At 41.0% G+C, this 19,229-nt stretch overlaps 3 protein-coding genes across 6 annotated transcripts in view; 2 read left to right on the top strand and 1 right to left on the bottom strand.

Annotated features, from left to right (window-relative positions):
* LOC135485303 (centrosomal protein of 170 kDa-like) overlaps positions 1–4,069 on the top strand; it is a 33,754-nt gene extending 29,685 nt beyond the window's left edge. For all 4 annotated transcript variants that reach the window (XM_064767173.1, XM_064767176.1, XM_064767175.1 and 1 more), the window contains 3 exons: positions 687–772; positions 1,342–1,490; positions 1,722–4,069. In XM_064767173.1, coding sequence (XP_064623243.1) covers positions 687–772; positions 1,342–1,490; positions 1,722–1,951 — 465 coding nt within the window. In that variant the 3' untranslated portion in view covers positions 1,952–4,069. The remainder of the gene's footprint in view (positions 1–686; positions 773–1,341; positions 1,491–1,721) is intronic.
* Positions 4,070–5,060: 991 nt separating this feature from the next.
* LOC135484918 (uncharacterized) lies at positions 5,061–7,318 on the bottom strand. Its single transcript, XM_064766622.1, has 4 exons — positions 7,134–7,318; positions 6,571–6,717; positions 6,040–6,363; positions 5,061–5,783 (listed from the first exon to the last, which is right to left on the bottom strand). Exons 1-4 carry the CDS (start codon positions 7,258–7,260, stop codon positions 5,641–5,643), a joined length of 741 nt encoding a protein of 246 aa, XP_064622692.1. The 5' UTR covers positions 7,261–7,318; the 3' UTR covers positions 5,061–5,640.
* An 82-nt stretch (positions 7,319–7,400) lies between these two features.
* LOC135485427 (codanin-1-like) lies at positions 7,401–19,092 on the top strand. Its single transcript, XM_064767432.1, has 25 exons — positions 7,401–7,484; positions 7,998–8,758; positions 9,019–9,225; positions 10,303–10,523; positions 10,813–10,920; positions 11,190–11,389; positions 11,589–11,701; positions 12,059–12,224; positions 12,367–12,464; positions 12,629–12,788; positions 13,031–13,090; positions 13,359–13,508; positions 13,733–13,896; positions 14,060–14,141; positions 14,365–14,451; positions 14,572–14,626; positions 14,921–15,048; positions 15,269–15,469; positions 15,648–15,730; positions 15,847–15,992; positions 16,131–16,312; positions 16,540–16,702; positions 16,991–17,136; positions 17,567–17,680; positions 18,153–19,092. Exons 1-25 carry the CDS (start codon positions 7,401–7,403, stop codon positions 18,399–18,401), a joined length of 4,128 nt encoding a protein of 1,375 aa, XP_064623502.1. The 3' UTR covers positions 18,402–19,092.
* The last annotated feature ends 137 nt before the right edge of the window (positions 19,093–19,229 follow it).

Genomic DNA, 19,229 nt, shown 5'->3' with positions numbered 1-19,229 from the left:
ATCAGTCTCGAGCAAGTGCAAGTAGTCGGTGGAGGGCTGCTACATTGCTAGAGTTTTGTTCAAGTTTTTACACAAGTTAGTTGAGTTATCTCATGTTGTTTCTTTCATGTGTTTTGTTTTTCAAACTTGGTGTTTATATATGTCTCTCAACCCTGGTCACTCTACCATTGTTGTGTCTCATCCATTTTGTGCAGGGAACAGTCATTTCTTGACAAGAAACCTTCTGGTGCCAGATTCAGTAAACGTGCTATCATATATGTCCAATGTTTCTGTTTGGAAAACCCATCAAGTTCAAACTGATCTTATGCTGACTTGTATTCATCATGTTCATTGGAATCTATTAGGGACTCTGCAATAGCTAGTATGTTCAGTGCTTGTAGAGGGTAGCCTAGGTACAAAATAGAGCTTCAGCTTTTTTTGAATTGCTAGGTGGTCATGGGATTCTGTTGCTCTAGAGGTATAGTTCTTTTCTGATTGTGGTTGAGCAACTTAGTGCACAGCAATGGCTTGATGACTGGATGCCAAAGTCCTGAAAGACTCTGTGCATTCAAGTTTCTTTGGCCTGATTTGTTGCGTCAGTTTAACCTCTTGGTTGTGCACAGAGTTTCTTAACACATGGTTAGCTCATTCTCACCAGAATTACGCTGTTGCTCAAGATCTAACTATGTTTTATCTCTCCTCTTCAGTCTTATGACACGTTGATGGTGTCCTCCATTCACCAGTTATCTCACAAGCTGAGGGAATCAACAGACAGGGTCATACATAAGTTAAAGTAAGTGTATGATAATATTCATGGGGAGTCGTTCACATTTGGCGCATCACTATTCACCAAATCTGCATCTTGTCGAAGACACTGGAGTGTATATCACAGGCAAAGTCTGAGTAATGACAGATTGTGTGATCTTTGAGTTAACCTGTCTTCCATTCTAGGACCAGGTTATCATTACACTAAGCCAATGAAGACCTGAACTGAAGTAGGCTCTATAGTGGGGAAGATAGGATACACGACCTCTGTATGCATGTACAGTCATGTACATGTTCTTGCCAGGTTTCAGACTTTAAAATGTCTGTAGCATTATAACTGAGTTTACCTTTGTGCAGATCGTATGCTGAAGACATCTGCAGTCAAAATCTCCCTCTAGGACTCATGGAGTAAGCACTTTCTGCCCATATTATTTTCCCAGCGCCCCCTGGTTTATGAGACTTGTGTATATGCTTGACAATTCTAGCTTATCTTGGCTTGTATACAAATGCATGATGATTAATATCAACTTCAGCTTGAATGTAGCTGCTCTCCAGGTCTGCAGTGTTTTATCTAACATTTTGTGTTCAACTTTGCAGGGAATATGAGCAGCTGAGTCGGTCACCATCCCCGGTGGAGGACCTCCTTGGCGATACAACCAACAGTGACCTGCCGGCCTGGAAAGCTGCAAACCAGGATCTGGCTTACATCCTGAAAAACTTGAGAACTGTTGAGCACCATGTTACTGGTAAGAAGGTTTAGAAAGATGTTCACTTTTGCTACATCGTTACCATCAATCAAAGGTTATCTACGATGTATAACCCAAGGTAATGTGGTTGGCTGTTGTTTTCTGAATTCGTGAATAGAAATGAGGCCTCTGGAACTAAGAGCAGAAGTTCTAACAGACAAATGATTTTATATATTTTGTGAAAATGCTGTTTTTGTTCATCTCAAACATTTCAAATCATCTATTTTCCAGTGATCGATTCAACTCTCTTTCCTGAATTAGTGACCGATCGTAGTTCTGCTGTCGACATCAGTGGTTCTTCTGGAAATCTGGAAATGAGGAAAAAGGTCGATAAAATTACAGAGGAGATCGCTGCCTTTAAACCAATTGAAAATCCATCCAGGAGTTCCTCGTGGTCATCGCATAAACAGAAGTCATATGAATCAGAAAATGGAGACTTTAATGGAGAAGAATATTTTTAAGAATTGGACTCTTTAATAAGATTTGTACTTTGAAACTTTGTTTGACTTCAGTTCTATGGAGTATGTGGAGGGGACATGACATCAAATCATCAAATTGTGTTCGAATAAGGACCGTTGGGTCAAATGAATGCCTGAATATGATTTGGTTACCATTTGTGTTTATTTCTCTCAAATTATGGACAAGTGGGAGGTCATTGAGTTTGTTTAGAGAGTCAGCGTAAAAGGAGGGGGGGGGGGTCCTTTTCTGTACTTACTGAAGACAATAGCAAGCCTGATGTTAAAACTGTGAAAGCCTTATGGTTACCAGTTGCTCATAATTTGAGGCCATTGAACACTATTGGATGTGCTACAACCCCAATAGGCGGGTTATGCCTGAACAAAGCATTAAGTCTTTCAAACCAACTTAATATTACAGTGTTGTGATAATCTTGATTATACTGTGTCTAATCTTAGTGTAATTTTCCCATCATAGTCAGATTTCGTTATGTTTTATACAAATTGGTGCTGATTCTTCATATCACCCCCAGCAGTTGTAATAAGCCACCCTGAATACAATGCATTTCTTAATTATAGGTGGGGATATTACAACATGTCTAGGGGTGTTAGGGCTTAAGTAGAATAGATCTGAGTATTGTATTGTTGGTTCAAGGGAAAGGGGACTTATGGAAGAAAATTGACCTGGACATTTTGACAATGCCTGACAATGCCCCTTGTCTACATCTGTTGTTCTGGAAAATTACTTGATCCAAGCATAATAAATACCGGTACATACATGTAGCAAATTTTTGAAGACTGGGTCTGAAAAGGAATCTAAGATGTGTCTATATGCTTCTTTCCTGACTTAGGGTTACTAAGTGTACGTCAGCGCTGATATTGAACATGCAGGTATTATAAAACTAGTCACAGTCCATACATGAAGCACTAGTTGAAGATGCGCTTTGCAACCTTTTAATTTGTTTCTAGTTGGATGTTCATCAACTGTTTGTCTGTTATCCATAACATCATCTGCTGTAGTGTCATGGTTATTGTTAGGATTACAAGGTCAAGATGTGTCGACATCAGTTCGTGTCTTTTCTGATTGTGCCATCTGTGCTGTGGTGGAGCTTGGTTACAGGCAGCCGAATCGGAGGGTAGGTGCTGATGGCATTGATTGTCATGTCACTACCTGAGAATGAGAGATCAACCTGCAATGAAGTGTGGTCAGTACTGTCGTCTGACACTGTTTAAATCCGCTGGTTCGACGCTGCCCCATGGCCATGATGTGTGATGCTGTGGCCGACACTAAACCCCATAAGTTGGGCCGATGAGAGAAATGCTCCACCACTGGATGGCACTGATCTGGAAAGAGACAACTTGATGTTGGTGAATTATGCCTGCGTACAGAATCATGTTTACTGTGACAAGTTTGTGACTTAAATGTGTAAGTGTCTTTCCTGTATTGATGTCATTTAATGGTGCATGATTGTTCAACCTTGCAAGGTGTCTTTCTTGTTCCAAATTGCTGTGAAGGTTTGCTTCCTGTCTTCATGCTATACAGTATTATCAGGGACACCTGTTGTGGTTGTGCTGATATCATGTTAGCTCTTAGAATAAGTGCCAAGGATGTTAATAGTGAGATGAAGAACATTGAAATTGACCTTTGCACCACAAAGAAATACTTGATGAGTAATCAAATTGCTTTAGTCCCTGTTTATTAAACCATTGTTAATTTATTGACATGATGATTATGATCTGAATGAGACGAGTCAAAAAGGAGAGTGTAGGAAGTACAATCGCATTCATTTCAATCAAGTTATTTGCTGTAGAATGGTATTTCATTTTGACAAAATTGCTATTGTACTGGACAATGTACGTACTTCTTGTTGACAAAATTAAAACCAGGTTTGCCACGTTGAATACTGTCTTAACATCGAGGAGTAAGGCAACATCTGGTGGCCTCTTGCAATACCAACAAAATGATGAGATGGGATACCATCAGAGGGATATTATCTTATTTGTTCATGCCTACAAGCGTTTATTTGTCATCCTTGTACAGCTTTTATATAAATACTTTATATCAATAATGTAGCCATGCTTTTTGTAAATTCTTGCAAAATAAAGAATATGGCTATGAACAAATATTTGTTGATTTTGGTTTCTTGGGTCATTTTCTCTGTAAGTGAGAATGTAAACATGGTATTGGTAAATGGCTGTGAAGTGCTTCGAGCGACTGAAACCAGTTGGATTGAGCACTATATAATCTGCCCTCGCCCTGAAAAAGGTTTGGGGCAAATTGTTGAAATGCCAACAGTTGGGCTCTTTCTCTTATTAGGTTACGCATGATGTCCAGGACATCAATAGCGTAGGCATGTTGTGCCTGTGTGTCCTGTCTCTATCCTCAAGGTCTACACCTACACCTGCAGTACTGCATCCAATTTCAGACTTGTCAGGTGGGTGTGAAAAGTTAGCTGGCATTTGGCAGGGTAAGAAGACACTGTGCCTGAGACAATCCAGCCAGCAGAGGACATGTCCTGAAGGCTGTACAGCCAGCTAGGTGGAGGACAACTCCTGAGGGGCATATGTCTTGTATGTCTCCCTCTAGAGACCATGTCACAACCAATCTGATGACAGTAGCTGCTACAATGTCCAAGATCTGAATAGTAGTTACCAGCCGGCTTCTCTCGTCCTATACCCTGTCACAACCAATTTCATGATAGTAGCTGCTGCCATTTCCAAGATCTGAATAGCAGTTACCAGCCGCCTTCACTGGTTCTAGACACTGTCACAACCAAGCTGATTACAGTAACTGTGAGGTGATGGGAAGGGATATCATCCCTGAAAGTACTTAGTGGCACTTCATTGTAATCACCATAATACCAAATGGGTCTTGTGGGGACAAAGTCACAACCTAAACAACATCACCGGATGTGGCTTGCTTTCCAGTCTTCCACAGAGAACAATGTTATCCTTTCAGCACCTTGACTGGCTGAGCAAAGGACAATCATCTACCACCTTGACACCACTGGTGAGACAGTTTTGACCAACAGGAAAGCTGGAATTTGGCACTCAAGTTTTAAAGAAGATAGTAGACAAATAATACTGTACATCAACATTTATTTTCACAGCTATATCTTTGCAGCACGTTACAGCACAATCATTTCATCAAATGCACAGGAAATTAGTTCCAGCCAATTTACTGTTATCAATCAAATTCTTGCAAATCTGAACACATCAGTTTTTTCAACAACAATCACTTTGCCATAGAAGTACAACCTCGAAGTGCATCAGTAAGGAATCTTTGCAAGAGTATCACACTTGCAGTCAGGGTCTCAGTTATCGAAAATGATGATGCACATTTGATATTAAGAACACAGTGGGTATGAAAACGACATGATCTTCCTCGGAAGTAGAAAAACTTGAAAAAGGGGTTACATGTAGGATATCCAACAATGAACACATTTCACTTGTACAAATACACTTTTCATCTAGTCAGTTATCAGATATCAAGTACTCCTTCATCTCTGTCCAAGTGTCTCCCAGAGCCTCTTCACAACGGTTCTGGCTCATAGAAAACGCACAGACAACTTCCGATATCTTTGCATGAATTTTGCAGGATGCCTCAGTCCAGGGAAGCAACTGTGAGAAGTACTGGTCTACAACAAACAGTGTCTAAACAGTGTGAACCTGAGATAAAGTCTAAGTCAACTGTCTTAAGATTTAGTTTCTGATTTATCTTCTTCCATTTTTTCATCCAGATTCAATGGCCTCTTCTCTAGTTTGTAAGGAGATTTGGCAGGACTTGTTGCTGGAGACAACCTTGCTGCTTTGAGTGGCGATGTATGTGTGCATGGACCTGCAATTCAAGGGGGACACATGAGCAACAGTTTTTAAATAACATTATCTGTATCAACATTTGAGACCAGGATGTTCTAGAGATGAGTTTGTGGCTTTTGGTAACGAGGCAACTACCCTTAAACTTAGGTTATTAATCATCTTGGCCCACCAAATCCAATCACTAGAATTAAGTATTCAGCTTCCAATAAAAGAAATCAATTTCATTGACAAATTGGTCTAGTGTCCTGATCAAAAGGAGTAAGACCCTCACTTACCATCGACTATGAAACCAAATTGTTCCAAAGATGGTTGATTCTCATCATTTTCCCCATCACCATTTTCACTTTTCCCATTTTCTTCCTTTTTACTCTCTCCATCTTCGGTCTTCGCACCACTATCTTTTGTTTCATCTTTCTTGGCATCTCCACTTCCGTTCTCTTTGCTTTCTCCTTCTTCCATTTTCTCATCTGTTTCTTTCTTTGAATCTCCACCTCCATTTTCTTCCATTTTGTCTTCTTTCTTCTCGCCCTCTTCCTCAGGTACAGCAACATATACACCAGCTACTGCCAAGTCTCCTTTTGTGTTCAGATACATCTGGCCTAAAATGCAAAGAACTTACATTCAAGGAAAGGGTTTAGAGAGAGAGAGGAAACATCTTAAATGGCTCCTGCTAGATAAACGCACTGACACTTTTATAGGGATCACTATAGACTTTTACAAATGACAATTTTGACTACTTTCATTCAAGGCCTTGGATGATAAAGAAGTGAGAGGCAAGCAACCAAACATTTCTCACATCAGCTTACCTGGTTCAACCTTTTGTTCTTCCTCCTCAGCCTTTTCCTCAGATTCTGCTTTTTCTTCTTTCTCCGCCTCTTCACAGGCCATTTCTTCCTCTTTCTCATGTTTGGCTTGTTCACGTGCCCCTTCCATCATCATGCTCAGAGTCTTATCTAGAAATAAATCAAGGGAATCAGGTTGAATTAATGATGTCTGTTTGCGACAAATGCCACTGCCAGGCCCTATTTTGCCAGATACACCCGGCCGTACCATCTGGGGTTGGGAAAAGAAAACATCTTTACAATACTAGGCTAGATCTATCAATCATCTTCACGATGTTCACCACTTCACTGTCCCTCAGACAGAGGCCAAACAATTTCCCGGCCAAGAAGTGGCATGATTCACGGATACGGATACCTCTGACAAGTTATCAATACACTACATGATATTCAGTCGATTTACAGTATAAATCTAGGCCTAAAGGCCTAGCCTATACCGTAAACACTGGAATAAAATGTACATCAATCAATGTTAAAATTATTTCAATGCATGCACAAAAGACATTATGTGACACACTGTTGTATCGTACCATAAACTTTCTTCATGTTTTCCTCGGCATTTACACCTTCATTCACTTGTCTTTCACCCACACGAGTTTTTAGTTGCATTGGGGAAATGTCGGCAGAGCTGCCATCGGGATGCGGGCGCTTCGTCATGATGAAAATGGGGTATTTTCGTGACAGATACTGACAAAAAATATTGTTTCCCGCGAAGAAAAGCTGAAGATAACATGTTTCCGGTTCCGGTTGGCCTCGTTTCCGGTTCGTCTTGGCCTCGTTCTGAAAAAATTCAAAAAATGGCCGCCATTCTTGAAATGTTGCTGAAAGAGCAGACTCCACCAAGTTTGTTGATCCCCTGGCTGTGTAAAAACACAAAAGACGTATGTCATGTTGTGTCAAAATGTTCCCCGCAAAACAAAGATTCTGAAAATGTCTACTTTACATCAAGGCTCCCTCTGGTCGCGGAGATATCGGTGTTCTTGTTGAATTTTCCTCTTCTGAACTTCATTCAATTCATTCAACCAAAAGTGCAAATTTTCACTTCTCATGTACATAACATAGTACATGCTCATGAGCCTTCACGCAACAACTCTGCCCTTGTGTTTCATGCAAAGTGTGTTCATTTCCTTGCATTTAGGTCAGTTGTCATGGCTGGCTCGCATCCAGTGGGACTCTCTGCACTGGCTGGGCCAGTCACCAGTGACTGTCTCACTTATAATCATTGATCGATGACGATGGATCCAATCAAGGACGAGGATGAGGTAGAAATTAAACTGACTGATGCAATCCCTGCTGCAGTGTCATCCTGTCCATGTCGCCATGGCATTGGTCAACAAACAAAGATACATCATTTGAAGATTGATCAATGACTAATCTTACTCTTTTAATTGCAGAATGAAACTCCTCATGACTTTGTCCAGTATGCCAAATTGAGGACTGAATTTGTTCCTTTCTTCCTGAACTATCTGCGTGATCAGAGTCTTCCATTACTTCAAAGCAGCAGATCATTAAATCCATCCCCTGCAAAGACACCTACAAATTTAAAATTAAAAAAGAAATGTGATATTTTGAAGCATGGAACAAGTGGATCTAAGAAGGCTGGAGGAAACCGAGTTCAGCTCTTCTCTGCAAGTCCGCTGGAGAATAAACCTGGTCGCCCTGATGTGTTCAGTTTGGCATCACCCAATTCTTCTCTTGATTCGCCAAGTCTTTTAGAATGGTCCAACAAAAAGGGGACAGCTGGTCCCCGGAAAGGTGCTTTTAACCGAACAAGTCCCCAACATGATTGGGCACAAAAAGGACAGCAGAAACAATCACCCAATTACGTGACTCCTGATCACCAGCGCTTTAAATATAGGCAGACTCTGGGCGACTTTCTCGCCACTCCAGATGGCAGCGATTATAAGAAAAAGAAAAGTCCTCATTGGAATAAGACAGAGACGAATGATGGGTCACCTAATCCATCTCCAAGGATGCAGAGAAGATCAGGTAGTAAAGGCAAGAAAAATGGTGCGGGTAGCAGTGAAAGTGCCACAAGAGTTATGAAAGTAACCCCTGTCGCAAGTCCACCCATCTTCAGTCTCAATAACTTAGACGATTTTCCTCCAGTGAGCTTGGGGCCTGTGACAGACACTCAAAAATCTACAGACACAAGGTGAGTCTGCAGTCAGCAAATCATTTGTTTTGCTCAATTTATGTCAGACCAGACAAGTTCACTTTGTTGGCATAGAATGTCGCTATATGACAGTATATTGTAGTACCGGTATTTAAATGTTGTCTTTCTCATGTAGAGTTTGACAAGCTAACTATATTCTAAGTCAAATAGAATTTTGAAACATGAAATTGCCAGTAACTTTGTGTATACTTATTGTTTGTATTTTGAATTTCGTGTTTCTGCATGTATTTTATTTTCAGTTCAAATCCTATCATAACCCCATCCAGACGGATCACACCAACTCCTATAAAACAAAACCCAACACCAAATACAAATACTGGAGGAAGGAGGATCTCACTCACCACAATAGAAACCAGGCCTGTTGAGAAGACATCTGATATTAACCCTGCATTTAGAAACCCGCAGGTTAAGACGGTCAACTTTGATGAGGAGAGAGAAATAATAAGGTGTGTGTTGTTATGGTGGACTGGTGTTAAAAAGGACTCTTGTATTTCATTGAGTCTATTGATGTTGCACCCTGATTATGATTCCCAACATGATATACAGTACAACCTCTCTATTGCGGACACCCATGGGACTGGGCCAAGGTGTCCGCAATAGAGGTGTCCGCACTAGAGAGGTTATGCCAAATCGTCCCATAGGTGAATTTGAAGTTCCCGCCTTGCAGGTCTTGGTTTTCTCTGTGTCGACATCTAGCGTAGAAACTTTAAACCTGTTGGCTGATCAGTATTTGCTTGTGATGTTGCGTTGAATGACGTGAGCTACTTTGGAACTCAGAGCGTGAATAATCTCTCTAGTAAAAGGTGCCCCTTGTATTGCAAAATCTCCCAGACATGTCATAATGTGTGAAAAAACACCATAATTTCTGTCCATCAGCCACCTTTGATTAATAATTAATTTTTTCTAATTTCTCTACTAACGCATATTCGCCGCAACACTGACAAAACCGCGTGGATTTATGAGTGTCCGTTGACACAATACATGCAATAGGCCTATGTGATTAGTTGAAAAGATGAGTAAACAAATGCCACGGCTTAATTAGGATACAAAAACACAATGCCATGGGGTAATTACGTTGATTAATTACGCAAATATCACACCTGTCGGGCCTACTCGACTCTCCAAGCGCACGCGGGAAGCCATTGTTTTTGCCTACTGTCCGTAATTGGGAGGGAATTGGACCAAAAATTGGCTATCGCCCTGTCCGCAATTCGGAATAGAGAGGTGTCCGCCGTACAGAGGTTTTTGTTATTGGAAATGACTTAGAAAAAATCGGGACTGGCCGGACGTGTCCGTAATGTAGAGGTGTCCGCCTGGCAGAGGTGTCCGCTGAGGGAGGTTCTACTGTAGATGTCTTTTTGAACCAAGTTCTAGATACAAACCCAGTATCTCTCTTGACCTGCAAGCAAACTCAGTTCGAAAACGTACGTTAGGTGAAACTCCTTGAATTGAAGAGTAATATAATTACAGCTATCTTTCAAGTCTTTGATTGGTATATTTTGAAGTCTTGTTTTAATTTTAAGAAAAGAAATCATAGCTAAGCGAAATGAGGCGGTATCAGATGGCGGAGACTCATCTCAATCCTCAGGGAGAAACAGTCCAAATCTTTCAACGATCACACCAACGAAGGCCAGACTCCAACGACTTTGTAGTTTCACTGATACTGTGATTGCAGATCGGAGTGCGGTGACTTATGAAGATAAACTGGATGTCCTGATCCGAATTTATTCCGGGATTTTAAATGGTTAGTCCTTCTTAGCATTCGCCGTTCAGATATGTAGACCCATTTGGTCTATAAGGTCAACTGTCAACTTGAGTTGGCTTTTGTTCCTCAGATGTGGCTGTTAGGTGGACCCATGTGACTAGCAAATGCTTTCCTTCTTATGTGTCCTGATTATGAAGGTCAAATGATATGGAGACGACCAATTTGAGATCAAATGCATTGTCCTTGATACAGAGGGTGTCCCTGATAGTGAGGTGTCGTTTGGGGGAGGTTCTACTGTACTGTAGGTTCTACTGTTTTGATTTTACAGAGCCACTGGTGTCCAACATCACTGTTGAGTTATACTTCCTAGTACAGTTGCTGACAGTGCGTGGATGCCCAGAAGAGGAACAGGCCACCACACAGGATGCTTGTGCAGGTTAGTCCTAATATTAATGTTCCACTTCACTACGATTGACAACCTGGAAGTGTTTCTCCACTCAAAATATGGTGAGTGCTGGTTTGTTACAGCCCACTCCAAAGTAAATATTACAGGTAGCAGTATGTGTAGCTTGACCAAGTCTTGCAATCTCATTGTTTTGAATGGTACATTGGTCTATGCATCACCTCAGAGATGAGCCTTATCCCATACTTTCTACCATGACACTGTCGATTTCCATATTCTTATCAATCTTTTGATTTTTCCAGATGAAGATGAGCTTGTTTACTTCAACACCGTCCATAACACTGTTTTCTTTGCTACAAGCGTCCTGGAGAGACAGAAGCAGTTCCTATCCTTACTGGACCGTTCAACGTTACGGTTGCTAGTGGACAATCCTAGAATCAGCCAGTTTACTCCTTCTCTCAGAGATGTCCTTGCGGTGGCCTATGAAAGTATGTCCGTAAAGGTGAGAGGTGTTGTGTACTTCTGCGTCTCATAATTTTGTGGTATCAAGTGGCAATGATTTTGCAATCACTAAAAAATATTTCTCAATGCCATTTCTAAAGTCAGTGTCGCTGCTTATCCAGGTTATGTTGAAACTCGTGTGTAGGCTTTCTGTCAATGTTTTCATTTGACATGTTCTGACAATGACAGGATTTTTTCAGGCGTTTCCATCTCAACCAACAGCCATATGCAATCGGATCTCCTTCCAAGCTGACACAGACAACAAGGGAAACTTCCCCACTGATAAATCATTTTATCTCTTCAAGAAGCAGAGGTAAACAAAGAGATGCTTCTGTTCTCATTGATCACAGTATTTGTGCTGTCAAAGGCTCATAATGATGTTAAATAGCTCCATTATCATTGTAGCTCCATAGTAAGAAAACCTATAAAAGTACATGCAGTACAGCTTCATGTACATCTGTAGTAATACTCCTTACTTCCATAGAAAAGATTCAATAGGCTGCTCAGAAGCAAAAGATGTAAATACTCACTTGATCAGCTGTAGTACCTGCAAATCATTTTCTGGTATGAAATATACATGTTGTATATCTGGCTGACTTTTTACGTCCGTCTCATTTTCGTCTTTCATTTTCTGCCAATGGAATGACCACTTTCCCCTTCAACTTTCTAGGGACATGTTCTATGAATTACTGCGTGAATGGGAAGACAATCATCTCAACCCTGATTGGTCGATGCAGGAACAAATGACGGGGAGAATACAAGCACTGGTCAACTGCGGCTCGGAACTTACAAATCACATCCATTTTGCTCGGCTTTTTCAGTCCCAACTTATTGAGGTAATTGAAAAACAAATGTTGACATATGTGACACCAACATGCTGCGTATTGTGGCTTTGACAGTTGCAAATCGACAACAGTTGTTTAGAATTGTTCCCAGTGACTATCATTTCTGGTGTGATACACATATTTCTTGTTCTAGATGTGCAAGGGTGATGGTAGTCTGCGATTGGAAGGTGGTGAAGACAGCGTTGCTCTCCTGGCAAAACTGAAACAGTCAAATCCAGAAAAATTTAAGAGGTGAGCTTAAATATTACATATTACTTGTATCTATTATGGTGACAACCTCGATCTTGAAGACTTCAGAGAAAGTAACTGTTAGAAGCAAATAATGAAAAGCCAGCTTGGCAGTCTCTTGTCACATCCAGCTCTAAGATACAATAAGACACCTCTCTCTCTTCTAGGTTGCAGGAGCGCTTCATCACCCCAAACAGCATGAATGGACCATCTCCTCCACCCTCATTTCAAGGCTGTCAGAAGTTCTTCCGCACGTTCATCATGGCCTCCTGTAACTTCACCTTCAACAAACATCTCAGTGAGAGTATCTATTGCAAAATCTGTGAGGTCAGTAGCTTAAGTTTTAAGATAAGATGTTAGGTGATGGCGAAGACCAATGTCATTAACCTTCCAAACGATTTGTGAAGTCTCCCAAGTCGTATAATGCTCTTGAGTCAATACCGATGTCGCCCGCTCTTTGGAAATTGTTAGTGAAAGGTGATGACCTAACCTCTGTGTAAGGCCTGGCTTGGAGGTTGCTTGTACTGACTTAGATATTCTGTCTACTCAATGATTTTCTTCCCTTTCAGTTGAACAATGTCCAGCTGCCTCTTCCTGAGGCTGATGCTCAAGATGGTATCGTGGATCAGGTACGGTGCAAGTTTCTTTGAGTTGATTTTGCTATCTTCATAGAGAAAATTGGTTGTCTAGTGTTGACTTATCAAGAGGAAGAATGGTAACTTGTACTTGTCTGTTCATTCGACAGTAAAATAGGTTCAGTGGTCAAAAAAATTGCAACATTTTGTCTTTTTACTTCTTCTTTTGGTCACAGAAATCATAGCAGTTGCATCAAGATATATTGGTTAGATACTTTCAATCATAATATGTTTTCAGTTAACCACTCTTGTCTTGTTGCAGGAGAGCAAGGATGTGTTTGTGACAACTGTCCTCACTTTGCGTCTGCTGGGCAAGTTCCTTGGCTTCATCATATTCCTCCCGTACCAAACCCCAGAGAAGCTTCCAGAGGCCATTGTTTCATCTGTGATAGAAACCAGAAATCTTACGCAGGTAAATTATAACCCAGTGATATAAGGAACATCAAGAGCATAATGACGATATTGCACCGATTCAGCGATTGCATGATAGTGTGACGAATTTTAGCCACATCACTCAGTTGGTTCATCCACCCACCCCGTGTGCAACCCACCACAGTTTGAATCAATACAAATCTACCTTGTACTTGAACATTCTATCTCTGTCTGTACATTTAGCATCACTTGTTTAAATTGCAGAGCTTTCAGGTTGACCTGCTGTCATTTCTGCGATGCTGCGTCCGGGATGGACGTATCTCGTTCACTCTCCCATGGGTTGTGGAATACCTCAGCATGTCAGATCCTATAGCCATATCTCTTGACTCCATCAAGGCAGTCATGGTGCTGCTTATTCAGATATACAAGTAAGTTTGACATCTTCAGAACACCCATTTGGCAAGCATATGATGAATACAAACTATGCTGGTTCATCAAAATGTGTCTCTCAACATTACTGGTATAGCAAGGAGGCATTTCTGAGCTCATATCTGCTTGGCTGATGTAGATTATTTTGACATTTCATTGCAGGACGTGCAAGAGAGAGTTCCATCGGAAGAGTGGTAATATAGCGATGTTGCTGGTCATAGTCTTACTTGGATGGCTGTTCGAAGTAAGTTTACATCTGATTGAAACGCAAATTCTGATGTTCGGTGAGACGACCAATATCTCCAGTTCAGTATCCCTTTTACATCCTAATTACTTGATGTCTCTGAACTGTTTATCAGGTGGACCTGGTTACAAATCATTTGAAATTGCCGAATGATTCAGAATACTAATTGATACCTGCCCATAAAGTGGATGTGAACCATTATATTGCCTTCCCGTCATTTCAGATCCCTGCTTTCCCTGATGGTCTCTTCTTCACCTATGATGAACTAGATGATTTGGAGATGGCAACTGGTGATTCAAGCTTAGCACTTGTAAGTCACTCAAGTTCCAGACTGGTCTCATTGGATCATACCCTAGTAGAATTCAGATTGTGACTTTTCTTCTTCTTGGGTACATATGATTTGGTAAGTTTATTTGTTTTCATGTTTCAGGATAATCTAGACTTTGTGGATCATCAACTTCTCTACACATGCTGCCCATACTTAGGTAAGTCAGCAAGTTATGGAAAGTGCAGTGTCTTGAGATCAGTCATAACAGCTCAGATGTTCAGTGGAGAAAGCAAGGCCATATTCGTTTTGAGATAAGAACAAGTTCTGTCTTAATTGGCTCCAACAAACTGAGAATTTGATTCCAAGTCGGGGCATGTAATCAGGACTGAGACGATTGAGAGGTTATTCTGTATTTAGTGTTGCACTAGATTTAGAATCAATTTCTTCCACATGGCATTGGCAGCAAACTATCCTGTACCTGTCCCTTTCATATGATACTTTCTGAATTCAGGAGAAGTTCGTTCATTGCTAGTGGAGTTTGCTGTCGGCCTGAGCAGTCGCACCAATCAGATCAGGAAGATCACTCCAGTGTCGGCAGATTCAGAAGTTCAAACATCTGTGTCCGAGAAGCAAATGCAGGTATGATTGAACGGTTTATTTTTTGATGTAATATGTTGACTCTATTTATCTGGTTGAGGGTTCAAAGCCTGTCCAAATGGCCTTTCTTATTTGTACTAGGCCTTTGAGAAAGAGACTCGCCAAAACCAGCTCAATAGTGTGTGCACAGTATGTATCACATTTACAGAACCTGAAATGGAATCTTTAGGTCTAGAAAATGCATGTCTTTTTTCTATTTCAGGATCAACTTGAGGAGAATTTCTTCCACAATCACCCGGCTTCCATGAAGAAATGTGTCGAGTTCGTGGCAGATCGCGTCGCCAGTAACTACATCAAGAGATTCCGAGCGAAGGTTCTTCCAGAGTACCTGGGAACGGGGACTGAAAATATCTCGTTGCTCGTTGGAGATCTGGTGTTGGGAAAGTATGACCAGAAGACAAAGGTAGGGAAGGTATCCTTGATACTGTACCTTGTATCATCCAACTACACATGTAACTTTGACTGTACATGGGATTAGAAAAATGTGCTCAAAATTTGATTTTACATAGAAACATATACATGTACTTCTGACAAGAGCACCAGCAACTGTTTTGAACGGACAATGTCTTGTTGTGTTTCAGGAACGACTCGGTGTAAAGCTGCTTGACCTCTGTGAAACTTTGGCTGACAAGGCAAGAGTGAATGGCATCAACAGTGCACCAGAGTAAGTCACGTTCACCTGTCTCAGTATTTCACACTTGCTTTTTGGCCTATTTTCTATAGATTTGACAAGGATTGGAACAACTATTTGTACATGTATCTCTAACGTTCCCATTATAGATATTGTGAAGAGCATGTTGCTACCATCCTCCCCCAGATGCTGCCAGAGGATATCTCGGAGGGTGTCCTGAAGATGGCTGCTCAGATCTCGCAGCGTTTGGCTATCGAGAGAGTACAACAATGGATGAATACTCTTATTACCACCAGTAAGTACATGTAGATGAGACTCTTTACCAACCATGCAGTTGAAAATAATGTTGTTTCATCATTATGACGTTTGATTTCTATTTTACTCTCATTGGACTTGAATCATCTCTTGTGCATTTTGAACTCTTCTTCTTCAGACATGGTCAACAAGGAGTTATCACCAGAACTCGACAAGCAGATCAAAAATAGAACTTTTGTGAAGGTGTTCCAGGAGGCCAAGCTTGGAGTCAGGGATGCGGAGAAAGACCACGCGACTACAGACATCCTGGTCCACAATCCAGATCAGATACCGCCCTCAGATGCACTGACACATTTGAAGGTATTATGATCAATTGCCACAATTTTCAAGTGACTTGTGGCTATATTGCCTTTTGGTTTAAAAATCAGTTCTTAAGCACTCTTTAACTGCAACAGTTTAAATCGAAGTCACTTGTTGCTCAGAAATTCACAACTAGAAGATCAGAATGACATCCATCGCTTTGATAAATTTGAACAAGTGTACTTCTCATCTGGATGCACACTGACTTTGATTCTCTCTCTTTTCAGGACCTAACCCTGGATATCTTGTTGTTCAAGCATGAACCAACCAAGGAGGACTGTGTCAAGGTGCTGGACGACATCTATGCTTCCCTCACAACAAGACAGGATGTCATCTTAGCAATGCAGCGTTCATTTGGGCTCCTGACCAAGGACCTCGCTTGTAATATGGGTAAGTCAATGGGACTCCTAGGAGTCAATTACTTGTAGGCTAACCAGAGTATCGAATATTCTGTCCTGAGGTGGACGATCTGGCTGATTGAATCACTTTAAGCAGCCTCATAACTGCCACTGACAGTGTTCCTTGACATCCACCTGCAGCAGCTCCAGAGATAAACTTTTAAAATGTTGTGGACACATTCAATTTCGAACCATGTAATGACATCAAGGAGACATTCCTGCAACAAAAACGTTTCTAATACACTTTTCGCCCCCTATACGTCCTGTCTTTTTCTTTCAGCTTCATCATGCCCTCATAACCTGACTGCTGACGTGATCGAGAGGCTGGTGAAGATCTGGAGAGGACCATTATATGACTACATCCAGCCTCACGCATTCCTGTGTTACAAACATGTTTATGCTCTTGATGGTGCTAGTAATTACATGGTAAGTGACAGACAGAGCAGCTGATGGAATTTTAATCCAACCTTTAATCTTATTCATTGGCTGGTCGTTCCAAGCCGGCCCTGAAGGCGTCTTTCCTGAAGTTCCTGCTCCAGGACTTGGAAACTAAATGCAAGCCACTGAGTTCAACATTTAAAGTCTGTCTCGGCTCCAGTGTTTCCTGCTGTTGGAATATAGTTTTAACTGACCATAAGGGCCTGTGGAAGTTGCAAAATCGTTAGAGAAAACTGCTGAAACAAGCCTTGAGGGGTAAAGTGGCAAGTTGTCTTTGGGTTGGTACAAATTTAGCGTTCAGAGTTTCTGTGCTGGGAGTTCAGATCATAATCTTGAAAGTGTGTACAAACTGTTGCATCCATACACACCACTTTCTGCCTAAACTTTCCTTGTCCTTACATTTGTTTTCTTTCCACAGGAGTGCTGGGATGCCTATGGCAGACTGATCAAAGCTGTCGTGGAAGCACAATTAGTCAGTCCCCAATGTCTTGGCAAGTGTGTCTTGACCATCATACAAGAACCATTGGAACTTGTAAGTCGATCATGTCATTGGCCGATATGTATAAAATCTAGCAAATGCTTTTACTTTAATTTTGTACAGAAAGGCCCAGTGCAAATGTACGTGAAGTTTTGGATAAAAGCAATTGCTAGTCTTTATTCATATCACCCATTGTGTACATTTTGTTAGCTGTTCCTAAAATCTGTTTGTCTCTTCCATATCGATTAGGATAAGTAAAATCTGAATACCCTGTAAAGACGACTTCATACATGTAATCATAAGAGATATCTTGCAGCATGGACAAATATGTGAGAGAAATCCTTCACACCAGTCTCTCAACAACATATACTTGTACAAACTTTGATCAAATGTGCTGGGTGTTGTTCTCTGCTGCCCATCTGCAGCCTTCCCATCGCCCAAACACTTGTAGGGGAACTTTGTTATTCTACTTTCCCAATGTGAATTAACCAGGATCAATGTAAAGACTGTTAGCACTTCTTTTTAGGATACTCTGGAGCGTCTTTCTGAGCTAGTTTGTGATGTCGTCCAAACCCTGGGCAAAGCCGTCATGCCAGAGGAGCTCATCCAGGGGGTGGAATGGTTGTTACAGCTGTGTGGTGAGGCATCCACCATCACCAGCCCGTTGTCTGAGATGATGGAAAAAATGAAATTAGCGAGGAACGAAAACTGTCATGAGAACAAGAAGGAAGAACATTCAATCACTGAAATTGTGGGAAGTGTGAGAGTGACTTGAGTAGGCCATATCAATCTTATAAAATGATCTAGATGTATCTAGATGTATTACTTTAAAAGTGGTTTTGAGCCTTGGGTGACATAAGACTGGCAAATGTTTTCATATTACCAAAAATACAAGGCTCTATGCTTTTTTGATATCATCCAATGATGTGTTCACACATTTATAAGATCTGTGAAAAGACTGATCGGTTGTGAGAATATTTTTGTGTATTTATTGAATACGCCACTGAGTATTGATAATGTGAGTACATGTGTACCTTTTCCTTTGTGTCGCGTGCACAAGTTGTTATTTTGTATACTGGTATCCTTGTTTCTCTTGAGTGATTATACATGTAATTGATAACATGCGTAACATGCTGCCATTTCCTCTTCACTGCCAAGAAACTCCATGAATAGTGTAATCAGAGTTCTTAGAAAAGCAATACATCTTGATCTGTCAGAGGGGTTCTCTTATGTAGACCAGTAGTCTTTGACCAAGACAGTTATCTCCTTTTTTCTGATTCATATTACCTAATAGTAGATGAATGCTCCTATCCAGCCATGGCTGATAAATTGAGACATGGGGCCCTCTCAAGATTGTCAGTTGGTGGGTTGGTCTCATGCGCTCATTCACTCTTTACTGATTTCATCATGTACAACATTAAACTATATTGTTATTGTGCATCAATATTATAATCTTTTTGCTAATACATTTGATAATGCTGTGATAATCAGTCTTTATTGTCTTTTTCCTGAGGTGTTTTTGTTCCTTTGGGAAATATCGGACGTAATCTCAGCCTCTCTGGTTCTTGTCAAATGCCGGTGTATCGAGGACGTAAACGCAATT

This window comes from Lineus longissimus, chromosome 3 (assembly GCF_910592395.1).
Source record: "Lineus longissimus chromosome 3, tnLinLong1.2, whole genome shotgun sequence".
Classification (NCBI taxonomy): domain Eukaryota; kingdom Metazoa; phylum Nemertea; class Pilidiophora; order Heteronemertea; family Lineidae; genus Lineus; species Lineus longissimus.
This window is presented reverse-complemented; position numbering and strand designations above follow the sequence as displayed.